Below are 22,383 nucleotides of genomic sequence, written 5' to 3'. Positions count from 1 at the left end.
AACACCTAACAAAAAAAGATCAAATAAAATAAATAAATGAAGAATAATGATAAAAAAAAAAAGTTTTGCATTTTAGTTATACTTTTAAGGTTTGGGGTTGATTTTATTTATTATTCAATATTCTTCATTTATTGTATTTATTTATGATTATTTTTTTGTGTATGTATTTTGCTATTCTTTATTCAATTATTATTAGTATTAGTAACATCCTAAGAAAGAAAAATAAACCTAACCCCAATTTAACTTTTAACACCTAACAAAAAAAGATCAAATAAAATAAATGAAGAAGAATAATAATAAAAAAAGTTTTGCCTTTAGTTATACTTTTAAGGTTTGGGGTTAATTGTATTTATTATTCAATAATCATTTATTGTATTTATTTATGATTATTTTTTTGTGTATGTATTTTACTATTCTTTATTCAATTATTATTTTTTTCAATTATCATAAGTATTAGTGACACCCCATCAAAGAGAGAAATAATCCTAACCCCAATTTAACTTTAACTATCACCTAACAAAAAAAGATCAAATTAAATAAGTAAATAAATGAAGAATAATAATAAAAAAAAAAAGTTTTGCCTTTTTAGTTATAATTTAAGGTTTGGGGTTGATTTTATTATTCAATAATCTTCATTTATTGTATTTATTTATGATTATTTTTTTGTGTATTTATTTTGCTATTCTTTTATTCAATTAATATTAGTATTAGTAACATCCTAAGAAAGAGAGAAATAATCCTAACCCCAATTTAACTTTAACACCTAACAAAAAAGATCAAATAAAATAAAGAAATTAAGAAGAATAATGAAAAAAAAAAGTTTTGCCTTTTTAGTTATAATTTTAAGGTTTGGGGTTAATTTTATTTATTATTCAGTAATCATTTAATCATTTATTGTATTTGCTATTTATTTATGATTATTTTTTGTGTATTCATTTTACTATTCTTTATTCAATTATTATTAGTATTAATAACATGCTATCAAAGAGAGAAATAATCCTAACCCCAATTTAACTTTAACTAACACCTAACAAAAAAAGATCAAATTAAATGAGTAAATAAATAAAGAATAATAATGAAAAAAAAAGTTTTGCCTTTAGTTACAATTAACCCCAAACCTTAAAAGTATAGTTACAATTAACCCCAAACCTTAAAAGTATAACTAAAGGCAAAACTTTTTTTTTTTTTTTTTATTATTATTATTATTCTTTTATTTATTTACTTATTTAATTTGATCTTTTTTTGTTAGGTGTTAGTTAAAGTTAAATTGGGGTTAGGATTATTTCTCTCTTTGATAGCATGTTACTAATACTAATAATAATTGACTAAAGAATAGTAAAATGAATACACAAAAAATAATCATAAATAAATACAATAAATGATTATTGAATAATAAATACAATTAACCCCAAACCTTAAAAGTATATTTATTATTCAATAATCATTTATTGTATTTATTTATGATTATTTTTTGTGTACAGTATGTATTTAACTATTCTTCAATTATTATTTTTTCAATTATCATTAGTATTAACACCCTATCAAAGAGAGAAATAATCCTAACCCCAATTTAACTTTAACACCTAACAAAAAAAAATCTAATAAAATAAATAAATAAAGAATAATAATAATAAAAAAAAATTTTGCCCTTCGTTATACTTTTAAGGTTTGGGGTTGATTTTATTTATTATTCAATAATCTTCATTTATTGTATTTATGATTCATTTTTTTGTGTATTTTACTATTATTTATTCAATTAGTATTAGTAACATCCTAAGAAAGAGAGAAATAATCCTAACCCCAATTTAACTTTAACACCTAACAAAAAAAGATCAAATAAAATAAATAAATGAAGAATAATAATAAAAAAAGTTTTGCCTTTTTAGTTATGCTTTTAAGGTTTGGGGTTAATTTTATTTATTATTCAATAATCATTTATTGTATTTGCTATTTATTTATGATTTTTTTTGTGTATTTATTTTGCTATTCTTTATTCAATTATTATTATTAGTAGTAACATGCTAACAAAGAGAGAAATAATCCTAACCCCAATTTAACTTTATCACCTAACAAAAAAAGATCAAATAAAATAAATAAATGAAGAAGAATAATAAAAAAAATATATTTTTTGCCTTTTTAGTTATACTTTTAGAGCCGGTCCACACTAGCGCGACTTGTCATGCGACTTGTCAGCCTGACAAGTCGCGCTCCCTCGCGGTCCATTGACCGCTACAGGACCCGTTCTAATAGAAGCGACACAAATCGCTCCGACTTAGAAAAAGGGTCCTGTACTACTTCGGGGCGACCTTGGAGCGACTTGCATAGACTTCCATTATGTGAAGTTTCTGCAAGTCGCGCCGAAGTCGTGGTGCAATGTAATGCACAAGTCGCCCCTGTAGTACAGAGTCGTGTCGCCCCAGTGTGAACCGAGCCTTAAGGTTTGGGGTTAATTTTATTTATTATTCAATAATCATTTATTGTATTTGCTATTTATTTATGATTATTTTTTTTTGTATTTATTTTACTATTCTTTATTCAATTAGTATTAGTAACATGCTAACAAAGCGAGAAAGAATCCTAACCTCAATTTAACTTTAACTCTTAACATCTAACAAAAAAAAAAGATCAAATTAAAAAAAGAATAATAATAAGAAAGAAAATAAAAATGGATGGAAAAGCTGAAAAACCTATATGATTATTTTTCTCTATTGGTTAATAAAAAAAACAAACGCCAAAGCTCTAAAGCACTGTAAAAAAAAAAAAAGCCCAGATTGCGCATAAGACTTGCACAAAATGCTTAAAGATGCTACACTCGGGTGCAAATGCAGCCTTATCCAAAAAAAAAAAAAAAATCTGTTTCCTGTAACTGATTTTAAATTGTGAGCTAGAATTCTGCTTCAGTTTGTTAGTGTATCTAAATCTGCTAGTCAATTGAACACTTCCTCTCCTACCAGACTGACAATGCTGCTGTCTGCTATAGAAGAAAGAAAATTCCCCTTTGCTGGGACTTTTGAGGCATTGTATATTGGATCATGACAAAAGGAAAAAAAAATGTAAATAAAATCGTATATATTATAATGATAATAATAAAACTAATGTTTATTAACACCCTTAAGCCCCGGAGAATTTGGCTGCTAAAAGACCAGGGGGTTTTTTGCGATTTTTTTTTTTTCTTTTACTGCGTGATTTTGACAGACAATTGCGCGGTCGTGCGACGCTGTACCTAAACGAATTTCACGTCCTTTTTTTCCCACAAACAGAGCTTTCTTTTGGTGGTATTTGATCACCTGTGCGATTTTTTGATCATGCGCTATAAACAAAGAGTAATTTTTGCAAAAATAACCATATTTTTCACATTTTTTTTATATGAAATTCCCCAAAAAAAAGTAAAAATCAAAATTTTTTAACATTTTTTAACATTTTCGACCAATTTGTTTTATGCTACATATGTTTGGTAAAAAAAAAATCGCAAAAAGCGTATTTTGATTGGTTTGCACAAAAGTTATTGCGTTTACTAACAAAGGGAAAGATTTTTGTAATTTTTGTTTTTAATGCGTAATGGCGGCCATCTGCCGTTGTTGTTTTTTTTTTTTTTTTTGCGGCACTGCGACATTGCAGCGGACAGATCGGATCCTTGACTGACATTTTTGACACTTTTGGGGTTACCGGTGACATTACTACAGTAATCGGTGCTATACATATGCACTGTTACTGTAAAAATACACTGGCAGTGAAGGGGTTAACTGTATTCGAGAGGGAGGGGTTATGTGTGTCCCTATGGGCGTGCTTCTAACTGTGATTGGCTGTGGCTTGAGGTGTAGGAACAGTGATCAACGGTCCTACATAGTAGAACCGTATGATCACCATTCATACACAGGGGAGAATGTCAGGCGGCTTTGTTTACATCAGCCGCCGGCCTTTCTCCCTCTGCGCCGACGATCGTGAGTGACCGGCGGACGATCGGGTCCGCCAGTCACACGCGCGGGGGGGGGGGGGGTCCGTGACCGCGTGGGAGCACGCCTCCGGCGGCACGCGCTCGCTCCTTAGACCCTCACAGGCTAGTGATGTAGTACTACGTCCTGTGAGGGGCTGACCACCGCAGTAAATAGTCGTGCGGCGGTCGGCAAGCGGTTAAAGGGCCGGTGATAAGGTGTTAATGACAACTTTTTAAATTTTAGCCTTCAACGGTTTCCAGGCCTGGTGATTGGACACTCGGAGCCAAGTACAATAGGACAGGGGAGGTCATGTGTTTGCTTTATACTCAGAAGCCTGGGAAGCTGTATAAGTATACATGTCTATGTGCAAAGCACTGTCACTCTGTCCTGAATATTTAGAGGGTCTCTATTCAGCCCAGCTCAGATTAAAATTTTTTATTATTTGGGAGTGTCTCTTTAAAGCCCAACTCAGATTGATTTTTTTTTTGTTTATTTATTAGGGATATTATAATTAAAAAAAATTCTATTTAAGTTGGGCTGGAAAGAGACACTTTCTAATAAGAAGGAGATATGTCCCTAATGGGTGCACAACTCCAAAAAAAATAAAATGTAGAGGCCTTACTACTTCCCCCAATCTGCCCAAAATGAAATCAAGTTCAGAATAGTTATCAGAGGGATTTGTAACACCGTCATCATCAGTGGTGCAGTACTGCAGATGGTCCAAGCTATTTTTAAAGCTCGATGGTCTAGAGGAGGCTGCTCTTGTTGGGCAGGGTCATCTGCCCGACCAGAGTAGCCTCCTCAGGACCATCGAGAGTTGAAGGTCCTCAGAATCCAGGAAGAGATAGAACTGTAAAAAGACACAGGAGGGTGCAAGGGCCTAGTGCAGTGATGGCGAACCTTGGCACCCCAGATGTTTTGGTGCATGAGCATCATGGGAAATGTAGTTCCAAAACTTCTGGGGTGCCAAGGTTCACCATCACTGGCCTAGTGCATTATCGCCACCAGATTTTATTAAATACAAGAGGCAAAAACATACAAACATGAGAAGGTACAAGCAATTCAAAACTCAACTCCAGCTTTAGGCGATGCCATGATTGCTACGGTTTCAAAGCAGACGTGTTTCGGGGGACACGCACCCTTCCTTAGATCAGAGCTTGATGAAGGGGGCAAGTCCCCCGAAATGTGTCAATTTTCCAACCGCAGCAATTAGAGCCTCGCCTCAAGCTGGAGTTGTTTTGAAATGCTTGTACCTTCTCTTGTCTGTGAGTGTGTTTTTGTCTCTTGTATTTAAGAAAACTTGGTGGTGGCAATGCGCCCTTCTTCGTCTTTGTGTCTGGGGTTTCCCCGCTTGAGGAAGGCCACATCGGGTGTACACGTAGTGCTCAAACACTGGATGTAGAACTGAGTGAGCACTGAAGTGCTATTATGTTCCCCAGGAGGAGATAGGCCACATGAAGAGCACCGGACCATAGACGAGTCCAAAGTGGTACAGTGTCCTCCCCTCTCTCCCCCTCCATGCCTAAACGTGTATGTGTGATCACACAGAGCGGGGATCTGCCGCTGCGACACAGACCTTGGATCTAAAATACCTGGCAGGCGCTGTAACAAAGTCCCGGCTCCTGTGATAGACGGCACACTGATCCAATGGCGGGAAAGTGAATCAGTGTGACGAGTATCCTAGGAGGCGGGACTTTGTTTTCAGTGGCCGCCGGACAATTCAAATCCAAGATCCGTGTCACAGCAGGTGATCCCCACTCTGTGTAATCCAGAGATTGATGGGGCTGCATTGAGGGGCACTGACGAGGCTGCATTGAGGGGCACTGATGAGGCTGCACTGAGGGGCACTGATAAGGCTGCCTTGAGCGGCACTGATGAGGCTGCCTTGAGCGGCACTGATGAGGCTGCCTTGAGGGGCACTGATGAGGCTGCCTTGAGGGGCACTGATGAGGCTGCCTTGAGGGGCTCTGATGAGGCTGCATTGAGGGGCTCTGATGAGGCTGCATTGAGGGGCTCTGATGAGGCTGCATTGAGGGGCTCTGATGAGGCTGCATTGAGGGGCACTGATGAAGCTGCATTGAGGGGCACTGATGAGGCTGCATTGAGGGGCACTGATGAGGCTGCATTGAGGGGCACTGATGAGGCTGCATTGAGGGGCACTGATGAGGCTGCATTGAGGGGCACTGATGAGGCTGCATTGAGGGGCACTGATGAGGCGGCACTGACGGGCACTAATAAGCTACACTGATTGGTACTGATGAGGCTGCACTGATCAGCTCCGATGGGGCGGCACTGATGAGGCTACACTGATAAGGCAGCAATGCTGGACACTGATAAGCTGCACTGATATTGCTGCACTAATAGACTGCACTGATGGTCACATATGAGGCTGCACTGATGGGTTTTTGATGAAAACCATGGGCAGTAATCGTGATGCATTGCGAAATTGAATTAATGACATGATCATCCTAATTAAATCGTGAGACCAGTGAAGATGCGCACCTCTAATATTGATTGGTTTGCGCAAAGGTTGTAGCATCTACAAACTGTTAATACTGGAATTTATTTGTATACTAGTAATGGTGGCGATCAGCGACCTATAGAGGGACTGCTATATTGCGGCGGACAATCTGACACTAACTGACACTTTGTGGGAACCAGTGATACTAATACAGTGATCAATGCTAAAAATATGCACCGTCACTGTATTAATGACACTGGCTGGGAAGGGTTAAACATCTAGGGGTACTCAAAGAGTTAAATGTGTGCCTAGCCAGTGTTTGTGTGTACTATGTGGTGCTTTTACTAAGGGATGTGATGGATTTTCAAATCCATCACATCCCTGCTGACGGGAAGGAGCTCTGATTTTGTTTTGCAGAGCTCCGTCCTGTGTCTCTCCTAGTCTACCAGTACCCGTTGACTGTCATCCATTGGCCGCTGATCGACTTTTGCTGTGACTAATCTCAGCAGAAGCGTTGCGCCCCCTACCTATATATATATAATATGATTCTGCACAGAACGGCCACCCTGTACCAGGAAATCTGCTATGGCGCGGTTGGCAAGTGGTTTAAATCCCTCCTTTTTGTTCCGCTGGGTCCAGGAACGGGGACCGCGTAGTCCTCATCCACAAGGTTGCCTGCTGTTTGCTTACTTTGTATCCTGTTTTATTTCAGCGGAGGAGAAGGTCGGCAACCGCTGGCCCTGAGAAGAAGGAACCCAAGGCGGCAAAGCCCAAGAAGGAGCCAGCTGTCGGCCGAACCAGGAGACGAAGGAGGAAGGTGATAAAGAGCGAGCCTCTGGATCCAGAATACGATCTTGGTAAGGAGATAAACCACAAGTGAGGTTGTTGCAAAATGGGGACGGGTGGAAGAATAACTTCTGATATTTCAGTTATGGCTGGAATGTGGCGGGAGGAGTTACCCTCTGGCCTGTCACCAAGGAGTGAGGCCACCCTGCTCTATTTTCTCTTGCTATGGCAGTGGTGTTCTCTGGTGTTCCTTTCTCTTGCTATGGCAGTGGTGTTCTCTGGTGTTCCTTTCTCTTGATATGGCAGTGGTGTTCTCTGGTGTTCCTTTCTCTTGATATGGCAGTGGTGTTCTCTGGTGTTCCTTTCTCTTGCTATGGCAGTGGTGTTCTCTGGTGTTCCTTTCTCTTGCTATGGCAGTGGTGTTCTCTGGTGTTCCTTTCTCTTGCTATGGCAGTGGTGTTCTCTGGTGTTCCTGCTTCTTATCATTCATCCTTGATAATATAAAATGGGGTCCAACAGGGGGAAAAGCAACACCTAGTGGACCCGGAAACCCAAACCGTATCCTGGCCTCTTGTATCTCTCTCTTGGGGCCTGCAGTGGTGAGATGTTTTTCTTATCGATCTTTGGTGAACAATGGAGACTTCTAGGTATTGACCGGCACTTGGAGGGATAGGCTCTTTTACCAAATTCCTTTGGACCCCCCCCCCCCCCCCAATCATTGTTTGTGGGGCTGTGTGTCTGAGCTAATCAATGTTTGTCAGTCTTTCCCAACCAGGGTTCCTCCAGGGGTTGCTGGGAGTTCCTTGAGCTGTGGCGCGTTGACCTCCCATCTGATGGTGCCTGCATAGTTTTACAGCCAAAGTCACTTGGCAGATTCATTGGCAGAATAGCAGTAATCCTTTTAGCTGTCTGTAAGGATCATTCTTCCCACTGACCACCAATGTAAGGGACATTCTTACCATTGACCTCCAATGTAAGGGACATTCTTACCATTGACCTCCAATGTAAGGAACATTCTTACCATTGACCACCAATGTAAGGAGCATTCTTACCATTGACCTCCAATGTAAGGGACATTCTTACCATTGACCTCCAATGTAAGGAACATTCTTACCATTGACCACCAATGTAAGGGACATTCTTGCCATTGACCTCCAATGTAAGGGACATTCTTGCCATTGACCACCAATGTAAGGGACATTCTTCTCATTGACCTCCAATGTAAGGGACATTCTTCTCATTGACCTCCAATGTAAGGGACATTCTTACCATTGACCTCCAGTGTAAGGGACATTCTTACCATTGACCACCAATGTAAGGAGCATTCTTCCCACTGACCTCCAATGTAAGGGACATTCTTACCATTGACCTCCAATGTAAGGGACATTCTTGCCATTGACCTCCAATGTAAGGGACATTCTTGCCATTGACCTCCAATGTAAGGAGCATTCTTACCATTGACCACCAATGTAAGGAGCATTCTTACCATTGACCACCAATGTAAGGAGCATTCTTACCATTGACCACCAATGTAAGGGACATTCTTACCATTGACCACCAATGTAAGGGACATTCTTACCATTGACCTCCAATGTAGGGGACATTCTTACCATTGACCTCCAATGTAAGGGACATTCTTACCATTGACCACCAATGTCAGGGACATTCTCTAATCTTTGCGTCTCCGTTGAGGAGTTTTTCAGGACAATTACAGGAAGTTTGGTGAGCTCTTGGGAGGAGTACTGAGGATGGGTGCTGGGATGTTTTCAGGAAGCTATGTGTACAGCACCCTGCCAGCCCCTCCCACCAGCCATGATCTGCCTGCATTGCATAGAGAAGCAGAGACCCAGCAATGACCTCACCGGGTCTAAAGTTTAGTGGAAGGATTTTATTTAAAGTAAAGGGAAATTCCCTCTCTACTTCGTCCTGTTTACCAATAACATTGAAAGTGAAAGTAAAAGAAATTCCCACATTTTGTGTTGACACTAAAATAGTAATAGAAGAAATCTTCCAATGGGGACACTAGTTCTGGTGACACCCCAGGATTTCCTCATTATGAAGGGATCCCCCCTTCCTGTTTTGGCTATGAGACAGGAAGTAAAGATGTCTCTCCTATGGGACACAGATGGCAAAAAAAAGGTTATAACCCTTTGTTACTCTATCCAAAATGAAAAAAAGAGTACTAAAGTTACTCTTTAAGTATGTCATTTGCATGTTGATGGGGGGGGGGGGGGGGGAGGATCCAGGGAATACAAAATATAAGCAGATAAAAGTCGGCTTTAAAGGAGAAGTATGGCTTTGTTTTTTTTGTATTTTTTCCATAGGCATATACATGGTTACCTAGGTGGACGGTGCATCTGTCCCCCGGGGCCTCTGCACCGAGAACCGAGCGATCAAACACCACCGATTGCTCGGTTCTCACAGCTCTGTGAGCGGTCAGTCAGTAGTTCTCTGCCAGGTACCTGGACCGACACCCGGCTCAGTCTCTCAGCGGGCCGGGTGCATATATATATATATATATATATATATATATATATATATATATATATATATATATATATATATATATATATATATACATACATACATACATACATACATACATACATACATACATACATACATACATACACACATACACATACACATACACATACACATACCCTAGTTTGTACGCTGTACCTTTCACTTTATTTTATTTTTTTTCATTTACCAAAGACATAGCGGAATACATTATGGCCTGAATTTATGAAATTTGATTTATTTATTTATTTTTTTGGATATGTTTTATAGCAGAAAGTAAAAAGTATTTTCTCTTTTTATCAAAAAAAAATTTTTTTTTTTTTTATATCATAAAAACCGTAGTGGTGATCAAATACCACCAAAAGAAGGCTCCTATTTGTGTGAAAAAAAATGATATAAATTTAGTTTGTGTACAATGTTGCATGTGCGCGCAATTACCAGTTAAAATATCGCAGTGCTGAATAGCAAAAATTGGCCTGGTCATGAAGGGGAGTAAAACCTTCCGAAGGTCAGGTGGTTAAGTATGTCATTAGTGTGCTGATGAGGGGGGGGGGGGGGGAAATGGAGGAATCCGGGAAGACAAAAATATAAGCAGAGAAAATTCAACTTTAAAAGGGGGTAACTCCACTTTCGTGGGGGAAAAAAAATAGCAAATAAAGAAAAAACAATATAGCGTATACAATTGTGACACAAATCATATTGTAATTGAATGTTATTAAAAATGACCTTTCCTTTTCAATCTGCAGCTGTTGTAATTTTCTGAAAATACAATGCAATATGGCCGCCTGGAGCTGTTCTGTACACAGAATGTATACTGACCACACCCCCAGAAAAGGATTACTTTTTTTTTTTTTAACCATTTCACCTCAGTTTTTTGTCCAGTGCCCTGCCTGCACTTTCACGTTTTTTTTCTTTTATTAATTTATTATTAATAATACTATCATTATTATTATTATTCTTATTAATATTATTATTTATTAATTAATAATAATAAGAATATTATTAATTTCATTATTTATTAATTATTTATTATTAATTGTATTATTATTTATTAATATTATTTATCAATAATAATATTGTTAATTATTAATAATATTATTATTTATTAATAATATTATTTATTTATTAATATTTATTATTTAATATTATTTATTATTAATAATAATATTTATTAATTTTTTTATTTATTAATTATTATTATTAATTATTTAATAATAATATTATTATTAATAGTATTTTTTATTTATTAATAATATTATTATTAATTATTTATTAATAGTATTATTTATTAATAATAGTATTATTATTAATTAATAATAGTATTATTTATTAATTAATAATATAATTTATTATTTATTAATAATATTATTATTAATTATTTATTAATAATATTATTAATAATATTATTAATTTATTATTAATAATAATAATAATTATTTAATTTAAGGAATTTATTAATTTAATTTATTATTTTAATTTATTAATAATTGTATTCACTTTTACTGTTCCTAAGAATTACAGGCCTACAATATAAAACAGGTTTCCATGCAAAACAATGTACCACTTTGTCATTCAAAAATAATGACCTAATCAGACCGCCAGGGAGGTTAATTAAAATTTTCAGGCCATACACAGTGCAAATTTCTGGTTGCAGGAAAGAAATTTTGCACAATTCCCCCATCAACGCAGACAGTGCTGACAGGGGAATCCCTTCTGCCGAGCCGTTGTCTGCTCCTGGGGGGGGGGGGGGGGGGTGAAGTCAGTGATTATTGCCGGTTTGAACCTTGTATGGCCGGCTTACCCCAAAAAACCTGTAATTTATCTGACAACTAAAGATCATGAAAATCCTGCGTGCGTTGTGTCGGAGCGCGGCCGTTCTCGCTGATTGCAATATTTATCATCCGATTCCATATGAGTTGTGTTGTATACGGGGAGGATGTTACATAAGAGTAGCGGTCGGCAGTTGCCATCGTTTCCTGTGTCCCCAGTCACACTTCCTGTCGGGGAAGGCGGTCCCTCGCCTCCTGCGATTCCCATCTAGAAAGACTTGTTTATTAATACCGCACGCCGTCTTCCTGCCTCTCCGTCCGCTCGGCGAGGGGCCCTCTCTTACCTCTCCTTCAATCTCGCTGTGCTGACATTGTAGAGACACGATACGGTCCGGCCTGAGCTAAAGACGCACCGCCATTAACCAATAAATAGGAGCCATCTCTTCGGGTTATCGTGCGGATGTCTTCCTTTTTTTTCTTACAAACGGAGCTTTCTTTTATTGGTGGTATTTGATCACCTGTGCGAATTTTTATTTTTTTATTTTTTTTTTTTTTGCGCTATAAACAAAAAAAAATGGGGACAATTCTGAAAAAAATAAAAATATTTTTCACATTCTGCTATATAACATTCCCAATAATAAAAAAATAAAAAATCACACTTTTTCATTATTTTAGGCCAGTTTGTATTCTGCTACATATTTTTAGGTTCTTTTTTAAATTTTTTGCGCTATAAATAAAAAAAGAGTGACGATTCTGAAAAAAAAAAAAGAAACATTTTTCACATTCTGCTATATAACATTCCCAATAATAATAATAAAAAATGACACTTTTTCATTATTTTAGGCCAGTTTGTATTCTGCTGCATATTTTTGGTTCTTTTTTATTTTTTGCGCTATAAACAAAAAAAGAGTGACAATTTTGAAGAAAAAAAAAAAAACAATATTTTTCACATTCTGCTATAACATTCCTAATAATAATAAAAAAATCACACTTTTTCATTATTTTAGGCCAGTTTGTATTCTGCTACATATATATTTTTGGTTCTTTTTTTATTTTTTGCGCTCTAAACAAAAAAGAGTGACGATTCTGAAAAAAGAAAAAAAAAACATTTTTCACATTCTGCTATATAACATTCCCAATAATAATAAAAAAAAAAAAATCAAAAAAAATCACACTTTTTCATCATTTTAGGCCAGTTTGTATTCTGCTACATATTTTTTTTTTTTTTCACTATAAACAAAAAAAGATTGACAATTCTGAAAAAAAAAAAATATATTTTTCACATTCTGCTATATAACATTCCCAATAAAAAAAATGTAAAAAGTGTGATTTTTTTTTTTTTTTTTTTTTTTTAATTTTTTTTTTTTATTATTGGGAATGTTATATAGCAGAGCCAGTTTGTATTCTGCTACATATTTTTGGTTCTTTTTTATTTTTTGCGCTATAAACAAAAAAAGAGTGACATTTCTGAAAAAAAAAATCATTTTTCATTCTGCTATATAACATTCCCAATAAAAAAAAAAAATAAATAAATCACACTTTTTCATTATTTTAGGCCAGTTTGTATCCTACTACACAGTTTTGGTTCTTTTTTATTTTTTGCGCTATAAATAAGAGTGACTATTCTGAAAAAAAAAATATTTTTTTACATTCTGCTATATAACATTCCCAATAATAAGAAAAAAAAATTAAAAATCAAATTTTTTCATTGTTCTAGGCCAGTTTGTATTCTGCTACATATTTTTGTTTAAAAAAAAAAAAATCCTAATAAGCGTATTTTGATTGGTTTTCGCAAAAGTTATCGCGTCTACAAACTATGGGAATGATTTTTTTTACTAGTAATGGCGGCGATCTGCGATTTTTAGCGGGACTGAGACATTGCGGCGGACAGATCGGACCCCTAACTGACATTTTTGACAATTTTGGGGGGACCAGTGACATTACTACAGTAATCAGTGCTAAAAATATGCACTGTTACTGTAATAATGACACTGGCAGGGAAGGGGTTAACCCATGGGTGATCAAAGGGTTAAGTGTGAACCTAAGGGGTGTTTTCTAACTGTATGGGGGAGGGACTTATGAAAGCAACACAGACGTGTGATCCTAAATAGGAGGAACACAGGAGCTCTGTGTTGATACCAGAGAGAACAACGGTCTGCCGTGTTTACAACAGCAGACCACCATTCTCTCTCCACGGGGAGCGATCGTGGGTGCCTGGCGGCCCCGTGGATCGGCTTCCCCAGGATCACTCCCGCGGATCGCCATACAGGTATGGTGATTCGCGCAGCCGAGCCAGCCTGCCGCATTATATATGCAGTGGGCGGTCGGCAAGCTGTTAATGATGATCCTTGGCCAATGGGTTGCAGTATGGTGTACCCCCCCTTGATTGTAATGTGCTATCTGTAGATTATTTGAATGCTGGGCATCATTCCACCATTGTTTTACCTTTTGATCCAAATCTGGACAGTTTCAGTCCTATGTAGGCCCCATATAATGTGCTATCTGTAGATTAGTAGGCCCCATATAATGTGCTATCTGTAGATTTGTAGGCCCCATATAATGTGCTATCTGTAGATTAGTAGGCCCCATATAATGTGCTATCTGTAGATTTGTAGGCCCCATATAATGTGCCATGTGTAGATTTGTAGGCCCCATATAATGTGCTATCTGTAGATTTGTAGGCCCCATATAATGTGCTATCTGTAGATTTGTAGGCCCCATATAATGTGCTATCTGTAGATTTGTAGGCCCCATATCATGTGCTATCTGTAGATTTGTAGGCCCCATATCATGTGCTATCTGTAGATTTGTAGGCCCCATATCATGTGCTATCTGTAGATTAGTAGGCCCCATATAATGTGCTATCTGTAGATTAGTCGATTGATGGCACAGGGTCTGTTTGTACACGATAGACCTACACTGATACTCCCATTTACAGATGACTTCTGTGCATCCATTCTGCCATTGTTGCATCTCCGATCCCAAGTCTGAGGGATTCAGTTAGCCCCATGGGTGCATTGATTATAATGTGCTATCTGTAGATTAGTTGATTGATGGATCAGGATCTGTTAACTACGGACAATAACAGTCCTGCACTGTTACCCCCGTTTATAGATGACCGCTTTGCATTCGTTCTGCCATTCTTTTACCTCCTGGAGCTGGATGGATTCAGATTCTATCTGCCCCCTTGAGTGCATTAAATATAATGTGCTATCTGTAGTTTAGTCGATTTATGGATCAGGGTCTGTTAATTGTGCACAGTAGGGCTGCAACTAACGACTATTTTAATAATTAGTTGGCCGATTTTATTGTTTCAATTAATCGATTTATCGGATAATAACCTTAAAAAAAAAAGGTGGTGTATAATTTAGTTAATATGTAAAGTTTAAAAAAAAAAGGCAATTTATTCTTAAATATCTCTATGAAATGGTAAATATAAAAGAACCAACTAAATGGTTAGAAAGGAAAATCTCTAATCCACTCTGAGAATAAAAGACAGAATAGATATACTGTACTATTAGAGGTTGAATCTGGTAAATATCATCAGACCCAGAGATCACATTTTTAATTTAAATCGTTCAATTTTCTAATCGATATTTAGGTCAAATCAATGTTACTTTTTGACCACAGTGACGGGAAACTTTGAAGAAGCAGAATAGAAAACTTCTTGGTCAAAGGAATTTTTAGACCGTGTATGTGGTTTTCGTTCATAAATTACATTCGTTTTAAAACTGAATGTTAAAGCAAGAGAAATTTTTAAACGACATTCTTTCATTCAGCGAATGTACAAAGATGTTTAGTGTGAAAATCGACGTGTATGGCCAGAATATGGCTCGGTTCACTCCTGTGCAGTTTGCTTTTGATCTGTTTCTGCAGTGCTTTTTGCTGTGCATTTTGCGCACGTGATTTTGCTGCGATTTGTGTTTTGCATTATTTATGCTATTTTTTGGCCAATTTGTTGTTGGGCAGATTAAAAAACGCAACAAACAACAAACATGTTATACTTACCGGCTCCGTGTAATGGTTTTGCAAAGAGCAGCCAGGATTGTCCTTTTCTGGGGTCCCCCACCAACGCTTCTGGCTCCTCCTGCCTTTAGAGTGCCCCTATAGCAAGCTGCAGTGTATAGTATAGAGTGCCTCTATAGCAAGCTGCTATGTATAGTATAGAGTGCCCCTATAGCAAGCTGCAAAGTATAGTGTAGAGTGCCCCTATAGCAAGCTGCGATGTATAGTATAGAGTGCCCCTATACCAAGCTGCAAAGTATAGTATAGAGTGCCCCTATAGCAAGCTGCGATGTATAGTATAGAGTGCCCCTATAGCAAGCTGCGATGTATAGTATAGAGTGCCCCTATAGCAAGCTGAGATGTATAGTATAGAGTGCCCCTATAGCAAGCTGAGATGTATAGTATAGAGTGCCCCTATAGCAAGCTGCGATGTATAGTATAGAGTGCCCCTATAGCAAGCTGCGATGTATAGTATAGAGTGCCCCTATAGCAAGCTGCGATGTATAGTATAGAGTGCCCCTATAGCAAGCTGAGATGTATAGTATAGAGTGCCCCTATAGCAAGCTGCGATGTATAGTATAGAGTGCCCCTATACCAAGCTGTGATGTATAGTATAGAGTGCCCCTATACCAAGCTGTGATGTATAGTATAGAGTGCCCCTATAGCAAGGTAAAAAAGAAAACTTCTGCCTTTGGAACCACTCACTTCCTGCCCAGGACTACATGTCCCATGAGGCATTGCTCCTCACACATTCAGACATTCTCAGGCACTTACTGACATCCAAGGACGGTGCACTGAGCTGTGCTGCACTGTATTTCCTGATATGAAAACAAATAATGCATTCTATATGCAGGCCAAATAATCTGCTGACCAATAATAGATTATGAAAATAGTTGACAACTAGTGGTTTTGGCCCTATAGGCCAGCACTGTTACCCCCATTTACAGGTGAATGCTATGTGTTCATTCCACCATTGTTTTGCCTCCCATCCCTAGCCATAGGGTCAAATGTAGGCCCCTTGAGTTCTTTGATTTATAATGTGCCATCTATGGATTAGTCAATTGATTGATCAGTTTCGTGCACAATAGACCTGTGCTGTTACATCTATTTACTGGTGACTGCTGTGCATCTGTTCTGCCATTGTTTCTTATGATCCCTGTCCTGGGGGTTTCAGGACTATGTAGACCTCCTTTTTAGTATGTAGATTATAATGTGCTCTCTGCAGATTAGTCCATTATTGGATCCTGGTCTGTTTGTGAACAATACCAGACCTGTGTTGTTGCCCCCATGTTGGGGTGACCACTATGCTTTCATTCTGCCGCTTTTACCTACGATCCCCAGCCGGGGGGGTTTAGTACTACGTAGGCCCTTTGAGTGCATTGATTATATTGTGATATCTGTAGATTAACCAATTGATCAAGGTTTGTTTGTGCAAAATAGACCTGTACTGTTACCCCAATTATGGTAAGAACCGTGCGCCCATTCCACCATTGTTAATGCTAATTCCTGGCTGGAGAGTTTCTGGAGAGTTTCCATACTAATGTAGTCTCCTTGAGTTCATTGAGTATAATGTGATATCTGTAGATTACCCAATTGATCAAGGTTTGGTATTTGTGCAAAATAGTCCCATACTGTTACCCCAATTATGGTAAGAAGCATGCGCCTATTCCACCATTGTTAATGCTAATCCTTGGCTGGAGAGTTTCCATACTAATGTAGTCTCCTTGAGTGCATTGAGTATAATGTGATATCTGTAGATTACCCAATTGATCAAGGTTTGGTATTTGTGCAAAATAGACCTGTACTGTTACCCCAATTATGGTAAGAACCATGCACCCATTCCACCATTGTTAATGTCAATCCTTGGCTGGAGAGTTTCCATACTAATGTAGTCTCCTTGAGTGCATTGATTATTAATGTGCTATCTAGATTATTCGATTTGATGGATCCGGGTCTGTCTGTGCACAGTAATAACCCTGCGCCGTTATCCCCATTTACAGGTTACTGTTTTGTGTCTGTTACACCACTGTTTTACCTATGATTCCTAGCTGGAGGGTTTCAGTACTATGTAGGCCTCTTGAGTGCATTGCTTATAAAGTGCTAAAGAATACTCTTCTTGTCTTATGATAAATTTATATTGTCCTCTTCCTACATGTTAAATTTGTGTTGCTTCCCAGCAATAAGAATGCATCAGATTTCTGAAATAGCTGGTGTGTATTTTTCATGCAGTTTCGTAGCCAAGGTAAAAAAGAAAATAAACCAAAAGAAGAAATTGTTTCAGTATGTAAAACATGAAGGTTCCTCGTCCATTGAGGGACACCAAAAGTCTTTCACATTTGGGGATATACTGCTGCCTACAGAGGGATCGAACGCTGGAAAACAAAACTGAAGGCCAGCCAAGGATTACCCTTCCTACTGCTGACTTGCCTTGGCTTTTTGTTTGAACGGTGGCCATCTTTGGGACGGTGGCCATCTTTGGGACGGTGGCCATCTTTGGGACGGTGGCCATCTTTGGGACGGTGGCCATCTTTGGGACGGTGGCCATCTTTGGGACGGTGGCCATCTTTTTTTTTTTAAACCCTTTTTATTTCAAAGTGTGCAAATGCAACGTATATTCCATAAACAGAGAGAGGGTGTGCCAACATGCCAGCGCAGAACTTGTTCGATCAAATACATTGTGTAATACAGAGGACAACAAGGCACATACACTTGCAGTAGTATTAATGATATCAAATAAGACAATAAAACATAAAAACTTCAAACTTGTTGTGTGTTACTGTCTGCAATGATCTAGTTAGAAATCACAAATGCATGGGGGTACATTTCCTGTTAAACACAAGGCCAGGGACCCCTCTAGACTAGCCTGCAGTTAGGGCAGAGGAGCACCAGTAATCCCAGATCTTATTGTACTTGGTTGGGCAACCTCTATGTTCGTATAGAACTTTCTCAAAGGGTAGAACCTGGTTAACTGCATCTATCCAGTGCTTGACATGGGGGGGGGTAGGTTGAACCCACTTCATGGTTACTCAGTTCCTCGCCAAAAAGAGTGTCTCTAAGCATAATTCTGTGATACCTGGGCCAAAAAGCTTAATCTAGGATACCTAACAAACAAATCTCTGGCGTCAAGGGTACTGGTATGGATAGTATGGAGGTCAACACTTCAATTACTTTTTGCCAGTATATAGTTATTATCGGGTATTGCCAAATCATATGAAGGAAATCCGCTCTGGGGGCATGGGTGGCCATCTTTGGGAGGGTGGCCATCTTTGGGAGGGTGGCCATCTTTGGGAAGGTGGCCATCTTTGGGAAGGTGCTTGACATAGGGGGGGTAGGTTGAATCCATTTCAGGGTCTCATTTCCTTGCCAAAAAGAGTGTCTCTCTAAGCATAATTCTGTGATACCTGGGCCAAAAAGCTCCATCTAGGATACCTAGCAAACAAACCTCTGGCGTCAAGGGTACTGGTATGGATAGTATGGAGGTCAACACTTCAATTACTTTTTGCCAGTATCTAGTTATTATCGGGTATTGCCAAATGATATGAAAGAAATCTGCTCTGGGGGCATGGGTGGCCCTGTTTGGGAGGGTGGCCCTGTTTGGGAGGGTAGCCATGTTTGGGAAGGTGGCCATCTTTAATTCTAACAGAATTTTGCTAGCACATTTTTTATTACCCTTCAACATTTTTCATCAATCAAAGCTCCTTGTCACATTGCTGCTAGATCTTTTTCCTTAGACTGCAGCAATCCGGCATGACCATTGTCATGCCGGCTTTTGGAATACCGTGTTTGAACCCAGTGGGATTAGATGTCATGGGGATAGCTTAAAATTGACCTTCAGGCACTGGGTCCTGCATAAGACACTTTCCATAATCTGTTCTGGTAACAAGTTAACTACAGTGATGCAAGAAGTCATGGGCAAAATCTATTATTTGCTAATGCTGACCACATAGGCCGTGTGCTCCTGCTCCTTGCCTTGCATATTCCGTGGCTGTAACTGCTTCTAAGTCATCCGCCGCGAAGGTTGTGTCTGATTTTGAGTCACTTCATTCTTTGCTTGACAAGCTTATCCTGAAGGAGTCGCAGTCTTGTGCTATTACTCCGAAATTGACAATCTACAAATGCTGCTTCCAGTCTTGAGTCTTTTAGAACCCCTAAAAGACTTTTCCATTGCATCTGCTGTTCCATGTCTTCCTTTACGGAGATTGGAGTTACCTTGATAGTGTTTGCTCTCCCTCCAAGCACTTACAGTGCCTTGCAAAGTATTCGGCCCCCTTGAACTTTGCGACCTTTTGCCACATTTCAGGCTTCAAACATAAAGATCTAAAACTGTAATTTTTTTGTGAAGAATCAACAACAAGTGGGACACAATCATGAAGTGGAACGAAATCTATTGGATATTTCAAACTTTTTTAACAAATAAAAAACTGAAAAATTGGGCGTGCAAAATTATTCAGCCCCCTTAAGTTAATACTTTGTAGCGCCACCTTTTGCTGCGATTACAGCTGTAAGTCGCTTGGGGTATGTCTCTATCAGTTTTGCACATCCAGAGACTGAAATTTTTGCCCATTTCTCCTTGCAAAATAGCTCAAGCTCAGTGAGGTTGGATGGAGAGCGTTTGTGAACAGCAGTTTTCAGTTCCTTCCACAGATTCTCGATTGGATTCAGGTCTGGACTTTGACTTGGCCATTCTAACACCTGGATATGTTTATTTGTGAACCATTCCATTGTAGATTTTGCTTTATGTTTTGGATCATTGTCTTGTTGGAAGACAAATCTCCGTCCCAGTCTCAGGTCTTTTGCAGACTCCATCAGGTTTTCTTCCAGAATGGTCCTGTATTTGGCTCCATGCATCTTCCCATCAATTTTAACCATCTTCCCTGTCCCTGCTGAAGAAAAGCAGGCCCAAACCATGATGCTGCCACCACCATGTTTGACAGTGGGGATGGTGTGTTCAGGGTGATGAGCTGTGTTGCTTTTACGCCAAACATTACATTTTGCATTGTTGCCAAAAAGTTTGATTTTGGTTTCATCTGACCAGAGCACCTTCTTCCACATGTTTGGTGTCTCCCAGGTGGCTTGTGGAAAACTTTAAACAACACTTTTTATGGATATCTTTAAGAAATGGCTTTCTTCTTGCCACTCTTCCATAAAGGGCAGATTTGTGCAGTATACGACTGATTGTTGTCCTATGGACAGAGTCTCCCACCTCAGCTGTAGATCTCTGCAGTTCATCCAGAGTGATCATGGGCCTCTTGGCTGCATCTCTGATCAGTCTTCTCCTTGTATGAGCTGAAAGTTTAGAGGGACGGCCAGGTCATCGTGAATTTGCAGTGGTCTGATACTCCTTCCATTTCAATATTATCTCTTGCACAGTGCTCCTTGGGATGTTTAAAGCTTGGGAAATCTTTTTGTATCCAAATCCGGCTTTAAACTTCTCCACAACAGTATCTCGGACCTGCCTGGTGTGTTCCTTGTTCTTCATGATGCTCTCTGCGCTTTAAACGGACCTCTGAGACTATCACAGTGCAGGTGCATTTATACAGAGACTTGATTACACCCAGGTGGATTCTATTTATCATCATTAGTCATTTAGGTCAACATTGGATCATTCAGAGATCCTCACTGAACTTCTGGAGAGAGTTTGCTGCACTGAAAGTAAAGGGGCTGAATAATTTTGCATGTCCAATTTTTCAGTTTTTTATTTGTTAACAAAAGTTTGAAATATCCAATAAATTTTGTTCCACTTAATGATTGTGTCCCACTTGTTGATTCTTCACAAAAAATTACAGTTTTATATCTTTGTTTGAAGCCTGAAATGTGGCAAAAGGTCGCAAAGTTCAAGAGGGGTCGAATACTTTTGCAAGGCACTGTATTAGCTGTGTACCTGTTTGAGGAGAACTTTGTAAAGATGGTGGTCTTCCCCTACTGTGAATCCAACAGCATCTATTATGCTGGTAGAGGATGCACCTGGTCTTTATTGACCCAACCAAAAAACGTTTGGAAGACCTCCTAGAGCTCTGTTCTCGCAGGCAGATCATGCTCTTCAACCCATCATTGTTGTGACCTTACTCTGCCAAACCTTGGCTGGTTGGGCAAAGTCCTTTAGGGGATCTTATTACAGCTGCAGTTTATCCCTTAATTAGAGAACATTTTCAGGCAAATAGCTTTTAACATTTAGCTGTGATGGCCTGCTGAAAGCTTCCGGTCTCTTATCCTGCATGGATCTCCTGTCCATACACATGAGGAGCATTTTAGAAAACGTTATGGGAGTGTGGAGCGTAAGAAGCCTTTGATCTACATGGTGTTCCTCCAGAAGTTGCTAGGGGTTTCATGAGCATTTTTTGCCTCTCTGTTTTTTTTGTTTTTTTTTTATAAACGTTTTATTGAGAAGAATAAAAATGAACATTAACAAGTGATGGCAGTATAGCACAGTCAGCAGATACAAATACAAATAACAACATACATCCGAAATCACCATAGGCTGTATCAAGGAGTAGAAAGATGCCATCTGCGGTAAATACAGAGATATAAACAAGTCAAGTATGACCCGGCCATGTAAAATACATGGCCAGGGATTCAGTATAACATTGCAGGTACGGAGGACCGATGCGGCTCGGGTATGGACCCCAGCCACATGGGCCGAAACCAGTGTGTAATGGGGTTAAGTGCAATCATATGGGGTATTGGGATTCTACTGGGTAGGGCAGCAATGAGGAAAGGAGAGAATTCCGACCCCTCAAACTGGAGAGATATGGACGGGGGCAGCCAGGAAGCAGGAAGATAACAGTCTTGGAGGGAACACCCCCGAAGCGGACACCCCAAGGGGAACACCTCAAGGGGAACACGCTGTGTCCAGGGCCGGAGGAGCACCATCCACACATGCGTATAGACCGCCCCTCGCAGAGCA

The 22,383-nt window shown here is 38.9% G+C and overlaps 1 protein-coding gene across 1 annotated transcript in view; it reads left to right on the top strand.

Moving 5' to 3' along the window:
• The window catches only part of LOC309559750 (BCL-6 corepressor-like protein 1), a gene marked incomplete at its 5' end in the record, with an annotated part of 105,176 nt that overhangs the window by 18,980 nt on the left and 63,813 nt on the right, over positions 1–22,383 (top strand). Inside the window, 2 exons of the mRNA XM_082263188.1 lie at positions 5,231–5,333; positions 7,109–7,253. Coding sequence (XP_082119314.1) covers positions 5,231–5,333; positions 7,109–7,253 — 248 coding nt within the window. The remainder of the gene's footprint in view (positions 1–5,230; positions 5,334–7,108; positions 7,254–22,383) is intronic.

Source organism: Pelophylax lessonae (assembly GCF_965119305.1).
Source record: "Pelophylax lessonae genome assembly, chromosome: 7".
Lineage (NCBI taxonomy): Eukaryota > Metazoa > Chordata > Amphibia > Anura > Ranidae > Pelophylax > Pelophylax lessonae.
Note: the sequence above shows the minus strand (reverse complement) of the source record. Positions and strands in the feature narration are given on the sequence as shown.